The sequence below is a fragment of the Macaca thibetana genome, chromosome 4 (genome assembly GCF_024542745.1).
Source record: "Macaca thibetana thibetana isolate TM-01 chromosome 4, ASM2454274v1, whole genome shotgun sequence".
NCBI lineage: Eukaryota > Metazoa > Chordata > Mammalia > Primates > Cercopithecidae > Macaca > Macaca thibetana.
This window is the reverse complement of record NC_065581.1, coordinates 114,848,904-114,858,633: the sequence shown is the minus strand read 5'-3', so window position 1 is coordinate 114,858,633 and position 9,730 is coordinate 114,848,904. Positions and strand designations below refer to the sequence as shown.

The following is a 9,730-nucleotide window of genomic DNA, read 5'->3' as shown; positions in this document are numbered from 1 at the left end:
GCATGGCTCAAATTGAATGAGTCCAATGATACCATGAGTTAGATTGTGCCCTTGGTCTTGTGGTTCTAGATACAGTGCTGTTTACCCTAAAAGTGTTTTATTACCTTTTTAAACCATCACTCATATTGACATACTAATATTTTATAATGTGAATGAGTACATATAACTCATCTCTCACTATGTGATAGTTTCTATTGTTTTATTAAAAAATATTTTTACTGCAACCCATCATTTTGAAAACATTATCCAAGAAAGTAATGGTTGTTTTTTTTTTTTTGAGATGGAGTTTCACTCTTGTTGCCCAGGCTGGAGTGCAATGATGTGATCTCAGCTCACTGCAACCTCCGCCTCCCAGGTTCAAGCAATTCTGCCTCAGCCTCCTGAGTAGCTGGGATTACAGACTCCCACCACCATGCCCGGCTAATTTTTGTATTTTTAGTAGCGATGGGGTGTCACCGTGTTGGCCAGGCTGGTCTCAATCTCCTGACCTCAGGTAATCCACCCACCTAGGCCTCCCAAAGTGCTAGAATTACAGGCGTGAGCCACCATGCCCGGCCATGGTTGGTTTTTTTGAGACCACTTTATATTTAGGCCAAACATATGTGTGTGGTGGGGGTGGAGAGGATGACAAGAAGTAGAATGAAGGAGTGATGTTTCATTTTGCCAGACTTTAATTGTTACATTGCATGGAATACTGCTGAAAAAAAAATAACCTGCAACTTATAATTTGATCCTAGAGTTACCAGCTAGTAACACTTTCTTTACACCCTTTCTTATTCCATAAGTTATTAGAAAGCACCAGTTCTAACTCCAAATGATGACATGGTCTTATTTTATCTATTAAGCATAAGCTTACAGATTCTAGTGAAGAAAAAACTTTAGGAGGCTACATGGTCTATTGGAGAGTGTAGACTTTGCAGTCAGAAGATCCCTATCCGGGCTTCTTTCTTTCTCAGTAAGACTTGGGACCATAGCAAGGTCTGCAATCTCCTGAGGCTCTGTTTTCTATGGTTGTGATAACATGGTAAATTATTTTTTTCTAAGCAGTCACACATGGAAATCTTACCTAAATTTTATACCATTAACTTTTATTTCACTTACTAACTTATACCATTAACTATTACTTTAGCTATGTTTAGTATGCATGAGTTAATGAGTGATTAGAGTACTATGAGCAGCACAGGTTTAGAAATGCCTATTATTTGCCTAAAGTGCAGCCTCTTATGTAGGCAAAATCAAAGTCAAGTAAGACTTTTATTTTTTCTTTTTAAAATGCAAAGTAAAATGTGTCTTTAAAACTCTCCCAGGAGGTGAAGGGAAGCTACCATAACACCAGGTGTTATGGGCTTGGCTCATGCTTTAATTAGCTACTGTGTAAAAATGTTCAGGGATTTTCAGTTATCCACAGGCACCCAGAGGCAATGGGTAAAGTTTAACTGGAGCTAGAGCCAATTTTTTCCTCCCTAGAAGGAGTGACAGCAGCAAACAGTGGGAGAGAAGATGCCAAGTTAGAAGTGCATATAAAGACAGCTTTCCTAGGCCCCGAATCAAGACAGGTGGTGGTTTGCCATTGTAGCTGTTGGTTTCAAACAAGAGCCAAGATTGATGTCTGTCTTATGGTCTGTTGGCTAATCCCAATATGAATGGCCAGTTCAGTTGGAAGAAACACAGTCTTGAAAAAAATAGAAAAAGCAAAGATAAAAAAGAAAAGACAGCTTTCCAAGCTAGGTAACATTTGTGTTGTAACATTTGTGGTCAGTGAAATAGAAATCTAGTAATGCTAAAGTAAAACAAATTTTCAGCTTAAAAATATTGCCTTTATTCAGAATCATAAGGGTTTAAAAAAAATCTTACCATTATGAAAGTTAAAAAAAATATAGCACTCAGTGCAATGAATTACTGCATTTAATATTCAAACACTTAAGGCACATTTCTCACAATTTACATGTGAGAATTTAGCATGATCCAAACTCAAATATCCATTTCTCATATCTTTCAATGTCTGCAGCAGACACTGACTTAGAAACCTTTTTTAAAGCCATCTCAAAATCCTCCATAGTTGTAGGCATGTGCATTTCTTCTTTGGAAAGATTTCGGATTTCCTCTGGAGTCAAACCTTCAATGCGCCTTCTCATTGCCATCAAGGACGCATCCCTAGGTTTTAAGTTAAAAACAACAACAATAACAACAGACAAAGTGTTACTTTGGTTAAATGAAAACCTGTTAATAGAAACATTTTCAATTGATCTGTTGTAGCATTCTCTAATTATATATATGTAGTATTGTGGAGAAGCTTATTGGAATACAAAGCCTGTTGTGTTTTTTAAGCAGTTAAATCTGTAATGAAATAGGATGCTAATTTAAATAATTAATACTGAATATAAAGCCCCAGAAAAAGTAAAAGGGGTATTAAAGCTAGCAATTTGAATTTCATTATAACTATTCAATAAAATGAAGAATAAGCATCACAGAGTCAGAAGAGAACCTGTTAAGAAAATTAAATATTTTCTCCATGTAGAGGAAAAGCTAGGTAAGTTCAGTGGTTTCTCCTTTTCTCCTCTATTTGTGTTTAAAAAAAAAAAAAACTTCAGATTCAAATAGCTCTTTCCTTTTACCAAGTTTTATCCTTAATAGCAGCCACCATTTATGCAAAGGGATAGCAATACAGCTGATTGATGTATTCACCTTAGCTTTAATCCTCAGAACCCTGTGTGGGATGCTCACTTCAGAGAGGAGGAAATGAGCGCAGTCAAGCCCCTGGGTAATTAAGTGTCTCTACTGATACTTAGATTAGGACAAAACCGACTTGAACTAGCTGGATTAAAGACAGTCTTTTTTTCTTTTTACTGCTATTCTATCACATTTAGGATAAGTTCACTGAGAATGAGACTGTACTCTGTGCATATGGCAAGTCAATATTTTTCACAATCATTTCCTATTTTATAATATAGTGAACAAAGGCACCAACAATTTTTTTAATCCAAGACAATTATTGATGTTCTATTTTACACAATTTATCCTAACATTAGCTTCTTGAACTTGTAGCTTTCAAATGAACTGTAGACTCTTCACTGACATGAAAGATACCCAGATATCTTACCAGTACCTGCTAACACCAACAAAACCAGAATTTGTGACCCTGTCTACAAAATGTATGGGGGGCTGGGCACAGCGGCTCACGCCTGTAATCTCAGCACTTTGGGAGGCTGAGGCAGGCGGATTACTTGAGGTCAGGAGTTGAGACCAGCCTGTCCAACATGGTGAAACCCCATCTCTACTAAAAATACAAAAATGTGTGGTGACACACACCTGTAGTCCCAGCTACTCAGGAGGCTGAGGCACAAGAATCACTTGAACCCAGGAGGCAGAAGTTGCAGTGAGCTGAGATCAGACCACTGCACTCCAGCCTGGGTGACAGAGCGAGAGTCTGTCTCAAAAAACAAAACAAAACCAAACAAAACAAAAAACTGGAATGTGAGTCTTTATTCATTTTTTTTTTTTTTTTTTTTGGACACAGGGTCTTGCTCTGTTGCCCAGGCTGGGGTGCAGGGGCACAATCATGGCTCACTGCAACGTCAACCTCCTGGGCTCAAGCAATCCTCCTGCCTCAGCTTCCAGAGCAGGTGGTAACCACAAGTGGGCACCACCATGCCCAGCTAATTTTTAAAATTTTTTCATGGAGATGAGGTCTTGCTATGTCGCCCAGGCCAGTCAAACTCCTGGGCTCAAGTGATCTCCCACTTGGCCTCCCAAAGTGCTGAGATTACAGGCGTGAGCCACCACCAAGATATTGATCTATCTTAATTCAGCATAAAAACTTCACGTCAGAGGATCACTTGAGCCCAGGAGTTTCAGGCTGCAGTGAGCTGTGAATGCGCCTCTACTCCGCAGTCTGGGTGACAGAGCAAGACTTGGTCTCAAAAAACAAAACCAAGAAACTTCATATTAGAAGTTTATGCCTACAAAAACCTATGCTTCCGTGATAATCCATACCTGCACACGTTGGTAATGTCCGCACCTGAATAACCTTCCATGTTTTCTGCTATACTTGCAAGGTCAACATCATCAGCCAATTCCAGCTCACGTAGACTTATTCGTAATAGCTCCTCCCTGCCTTTTGCTAATGGTAGAAACAAATTTTAAAATGTAAGCCTGCAGCATAAACATAGTATACTGTTGTCTCAAATCTTCTTTGTGTGAGATGTTGTTTTCCAGTAAGAACTGGATCTCTCAGAAGAGATCATTTGCTTAATTCAAGAGCCATTCTTTACTTTTTAATTCCTTACTATTTATTATTAAGGCATTTAGCCTAACTAGTACTGTAAGGGAAGATACTCCTCATGTATCTCTTCGGGAAAGTTAGTTAATACCAAATTTTAAATTCTCTAAACAAAACTACCTGAAAGTTAACAGGCTTTCTGACGAGACTGAAAAGAAGATACCTGATGGCAAAGGAATATAGATTCGTTTCTCAAGGCGTCGTCTTAAAGCCTCATCTATATCCCAGGGAAAATTAGTAGCTGCCAGAACCATAACCATTTTGGAAGGGTCATCATTTTCAGAAGCACCTCCAACACCTAAAATAAGGGTAAGGAGAGAGTGAAAAAGATATTAAGTTAGATTATACCAAATAAAGCTCAGCTATTTAAAGATCATCAGATATTCAGTACAATACAAGGAAGCATAGTCTTCAAGCCTCCTTAAGACTTAACTGGTACATATGTGAATTTGTAATCCAAAGAAAATGAGTTCTGTAGTAAGCAAATATATGACTCAAAATAGATTTAATCGAAAGCCAGATCAGTTCAACTACATAACAATTTTAAATCTTTTTCAAAGCATACATAAACTCTAAGGCCAACTGATCTGCATTTATTTTTATTTCAATTTCATAGCTAAAGTAAGATAGTTGTATATACCAAAAGGGTGCCCTGTGGGTGGCCATTAATTCTGACTTGTCACCACTGTCAGTGTACCAGATCTATTACTATCACTATCAGGAACTACTTGCCACCCCCTCTAGTCCATCTGAAGTTATGAATACCTATTAAAAGCCTTGGGTTAGCAGTATGAGTAAAGTTTGACCAACTGGAGCTGGAGACGCCATACCTAACAACCTCCCGTCCCTGGTCAACTCATGCTAAACACATAGATACCATCCATTTGAACCAGCAGCTCCGCTTTCACCCTTCTGCTTGCTTCATGTTCTTCAGAAGTCCCTCGGCGACTACAAATGGAGTCTATCTCATCAATAAATATGGTGGCTGGAGAATAAAATCGAGCCTAAAGGAAAAAATCATGCAATACCAAGCTATTTCATTTTAAAATAATCCACAGGTTAGCAATCAGAAAACAGCTGAGGGAGGCTGGGCGCAGTGGCTCACACTTGTAATCCCAACACTGGGAGGGTGAGGCAGGAGGATGGATTGAGCCCAAGAGTTCGAGACCAGCCTGGGCAACATAGCAAGACTCCATCTCTACAGAAAATTAAAATATTAGTTGAGTGTGGTTACACGTGCCCGAGTCCCAGCTACTCAGGGGAATAGGTGAGAGGATCCCTTGAGGCCAGGAGTTCAAGGCTGCAGTGAGCTATGATCACACCACACCACTGTATTCCAGACTGGGTGACAGAGTGAGAACCTGTCTCTAAAACGAGGAAAGAAAGAAAACAACAAAACAGCTAACGAGCTTGCCACACTGTGCATCTTTCACACTAATATTGGGGAGATGGGATAGAATTAGAACAGCTAAAGTATGGCTTCTAATGCAACCATTTTTTATTTATTTTTCTTAAGAGGCAGGGTCTTGCTCTGTCATCCAGGCTGGGGTGCAGTGATAAGATTTTAGCTCACTTCAACTTTGAGCTCCTGGGCTTAAGCAATCCTCTCACCTCAACCTCTCGAGCAGCCAGGACTACAGGTGTGTGCCACCACACCAGGCTTATTTTTATATTTTTTGGTAGAGATGGTGTCTTATTATGTTGCCCAGGCTGGTCTCAAACTCCTAGACTTAAGCAATCTTCCTGCCTCGGCCTCCCAAAATGCTAGGATTACAGACATGAGCCACTGTACCTAGCAGGATAATTTCATCTTTAAAGAAGAGTCAATACTTGGGTTTCTATGTATAAATATTTTTGTACTTTTTCAAGAAATGGAGAGGGAAAGAGTGAACTTAATCATCATTAAAACATCCAAGAAAATTCTCAAATTTTAGTTAGGAACCATCTATCAAAAGAACCTACATCAACACAAATTAAATTTCAATCTGTTGCCACACCAAGCAAAAGTGACTAGACCGATTCTTCCCACATACTGAGGGTATGTAGAATGATCTGACTTCAAGTAAAGGCTATGTGTCCTGGGTTTAGCTGGCCCAGGAAGGTACTGTAGAGGACACCAATTGGTTCTCCCTGCACAGCACACATCTGGTAAAAGAAGCCTCTTTTTCATTTGCAAATCATCCTTCCTCCCTTTACTTCCTTTCCTTTCTTCCTTCCTTCCTTTTCTTTTTCTTTCTTTCTTCTTTTGAGACAGGAGTCTTGCTGTGTCTCCCAGTCTGGAGTGCAACACCACGATCTCAGCTCACTGCAACCTCTGCCACCCAGGTTGAAGCGATTCTCCTGCCTCAGCCTCCCAAGTAGCTGGGATTACAGGTGCACACGACCATACCCGGCTAATTTTTATATTTTTAGTAGAGACAGGGTTTCATCATGTTGGCCAGGCTGGTCTCGAACTCCTGACCTCAAGTGATCTGCTAGCCTCGACCTCCCAAAGTGCTGGGATTACAGGCGTGAGTGAGCCACCATGCCCGGCCCCTCTTTCATTCCTATTCCACTCCTTTAAAAGAGGCTAACTCTACTTGGAGCTCCAGGGGTTTTATTCAGGCCTGGCCAATCAGAGCACTCCAATTCTCTGATCAAAAACAAGGAGTTTAGGCATAGATATGAAACTCAAAACAGGCCAAATATTAATCGTTGGACTTTTGCTGGAACTATGACAAAAATGAGGGCTAATTTCTCGAGAGTTCATTACCCTAAGGACAATAAAAATAAGGCTTGAAAGCTGAGTGCAGTGGTACACGCCTGAAGTCCCAGCTACTTGGGAGGCTTAGAGAGGAGGATGCAGTACAGTATGATTGTGCCTGTGAATAACCAGTGCACTACAACCTGTACAACATAGTGAGAGCTTATCTTAAAAAAAAAAAAAAAAAAAAAAAAAGCTGAACACAATGGCTCTTGCCTGGAATCCCAGCACTTTATGGGGTCTAGGCAAGAGGACTGTTTGAGGCCAGGAGTTCTAGACTAGCCTGGGCAACATAGTGAGACTTCATCTCTACAAAAAAACCAAAAAAGGCCAGGCACAGTGGCTCATACCTGTAATCCTAGCACTTTGGGAGGCCAAGAGGGCAGATCACCTGGGGTCAGGAGTTCAAGACCAGCCTGGGCAACATGGCAAAACCTCATCTCTACTAAAAATACAAAAATTAGCCAGGCATGGTAGTGCACATCTGTAGTCCCAGCTACTCAGGAGGCTAAGGTGGGAGGATCGTTTGAGGCTAGGAGGTGAAGGCTGCTGTGAGCTGAGATTGTAACACTGCACTCCAGCCTAGGTGACAGAATGAGACCCTGTTTAAAAGAATAGAATTCATGTCTTGACCAGGATTGGGGACCCCTGCCTGTAAATCCAGCACTTTGGGAGTCTGAAGCAAGAGGATCACTTGAACCCAGGAGTTCGAGATCAGCCTGGGCAACACAGCAAGACCCCATCTGTAAAAAAAAAAAAAAAAATTAGCTGGGTGTGGTGGCTCATGTCCATTGTCCCAGCTACTTGGGACGCTTAGATGGGAGGATCACTTGAGCCTGGGAGGTCACGGCTGCAGCGAGTTGTGATCATGCTCCTGCATATCAGCCTAGGCAAGAGTGAGAACCCATTTCAAAATAAAAAAACATTCACATCTTTGTCACTAATAGCATAATTCTATCCTAATTACATAAAACTACTCTGTTTCTTAGAGGCAAGAAGTAATCAGTGAAGCTTAACAAAGTCTGAAGTTTAAAAGGCTGTGGAATTCAATCTAAACACTCTTTATCAGAACTTGTTGAATTACATTTCTTCTCTTGGTACTCTGATTTGTATTGGTGGAAGAAAGAACCTAATCCAAAGATTAGGTCATTAAAATGAAGGCATTTGATATAGTTAATAGATTGGAGATAACCTAAGTTCCACAATAACTTACGATTCTCACCTTTTGGCATCATTGTTACAATACTGTGGTTATCATATTATAACTAAACCTATTGATTTAAAAAACACAATAATTTCAGATTCCTACAGAAGATTAGTAATGCAGATCCCATAATGTGAGCATGCCCCAAAACTGGTAGATTTGGATCTACATCTGGAGAAAAAGAGACAAAGAGAAACTCTAATTATTCATGTTTGTAAAGAAAGCTAGCTTTAAGGACACCGAATCATACTCTGGGCAAAATGGCACCCTGCCTAACTATTCCATACACTGGAGATAGTTACAGCTCTCTTTCTCCCCTTTTAGAGAGGTAAGGAATCATTAGAGCTGTCTCAAACATTCACCATTTCAAACAGAAGACGAACAAGCTTCTCAGATTCTCCTCTGTATTTGGAAGTCAGAGTTGATGAAGAGACATTGAAGAATGTTGTCTTGCATTCTGTAGCTACTGCTTTAGCAAGGAGCGTCTTCCCCGTGCCAGGTGGGCCGACCATCAGTACTCCCTGTTGCGAATATAATAGCCTAAGCAGAGGATTTATCTGCTATTGTTCTAATTCATAAAAATGTCATTACTAAGTAGGAAATTTCAACCAACTTATATATAATATCAAGACAAATAAAAGACAAACAGATAAACTTTGTCACAAATTTACTCTTCCCATTAAAAAAGAAGATAACCATATTATTAAAAATTTGGAACTCAAAGATGAGAAAAAGTAGTTTATAATATCAACACCCTAACAGAGGTACCATTAACATCTGAATTTATGGCCGGGCGCGGTGGCTCAAGCCTGTAATCCCAGCACTTTGGGAGGCCGAGGCGGGTGGATCACGAGGTCAGGAGATCGAGACCATCCTGGCTAACATGGTGAAACCCCGTCTCTACTAAAAATACAAAAAACTAGCCGGGCGTGGTGGCGGGCGCCTGTAGTCTCAGCTACTTGGGAGGCTGAGGCGGGAGAATGGCGTGAACCCGGGAGGCGGAGCTTGCAGTGAGCCGAGATCACGCCACTGCACTCCAGCCTGGGAGACACAGCGAGACTCCGTCTCAAAAAAAAAAAAAAAAAAAATCTGAATTTATATCCTGATTGTCCTTTTGCTCAGACAAATTAGGTTTTTTAAAAATATAATTTATTCGGCCAGGCGTGGTGGCTCACACCTGTAAACCCAGCACTTTTGAGAGGCTGAGGCAGGCAGATCACGAGGTCAGGAGATCGGGACCATCCTGGCCAACACGTGAAACCCTGTCTCTACTAAAATACAAAAAAAGTTAGCTGGGCGTGGTGGTACGTGCCTGTAATCCCAGCTACTCGGGAGGCTGAGGCAGGGGAATCGCTTCAACCTGGAAGGCAGAGGTTGCAGCGAGCCAAGATCGCACTGCACTCCAGCCTGGTGACAGAACAAGACTCCGTCCCAAAACAAAACAAACAAAATATATATATATATAATTTATTCAAAGTATGTCTATCATTTTATATCTTGCTTA

General features: G+C 40.7%; 1 protein-coding gene and 1 non-coding gene across 5 annotated transcripts in view; one reads left to right on the top strand and one right to left on the bottom strand.

Annotated features, from left to right (window-relative positions):
* Positions 1-1,536: 1,536 nt before the first annotated feature.
* Positions 1,537-1,671, top strand: LOC126954069 (small nucleolar RNA SNORA2/SNORA34 family). The gene has a single exon (XR_007725518.1). It is a non-coding gene; the product is annotated as a small nucleolar RNA SNORA2/SNORA34 family (small nucleolar RNA).
* A 124-nt stretch (positions 1,672-1,795) lies between these two features.
* Positions 1,796-9,730, bottom strand: part of KATNA1 (katanin catalytic subunit A1) — a 66,242-nt gene continuing 58,307 nt past the window's right edge. For 3 of the 4 annotated variants that reach the window (XM_050787159.1, XM_050787160.1, XM_050787158.1), the window contains exons 7-11: positions 8,589-8,747; positions 5,157-5,283; positions 4,443-4,577; positions 3,994-4,120; positions 1,796-2,154 (exon numbers count right to left, since the gene is read on the bottom strand). In XM_050787159.1, the coding sequence (XP_050643116.1) occupies positions 1,956-2,154; positions 3,994-4,120; positions 4,443-4,577; positions 5,157-5,283; positions 8,589-8,747 (747 nt within the window). In that variant the 3' untranslated portion in view covers positions 1,796-1,955. The remainder of the gene's footprint in view (positions 2,155-3,993; positions 4,121-4,442; positions 4,578-5,156; positions 5,284-8,588; positions 8,748-9,730) is intronic. The other variant, XM_050787161.1, reaches the window with a different exon arrangement.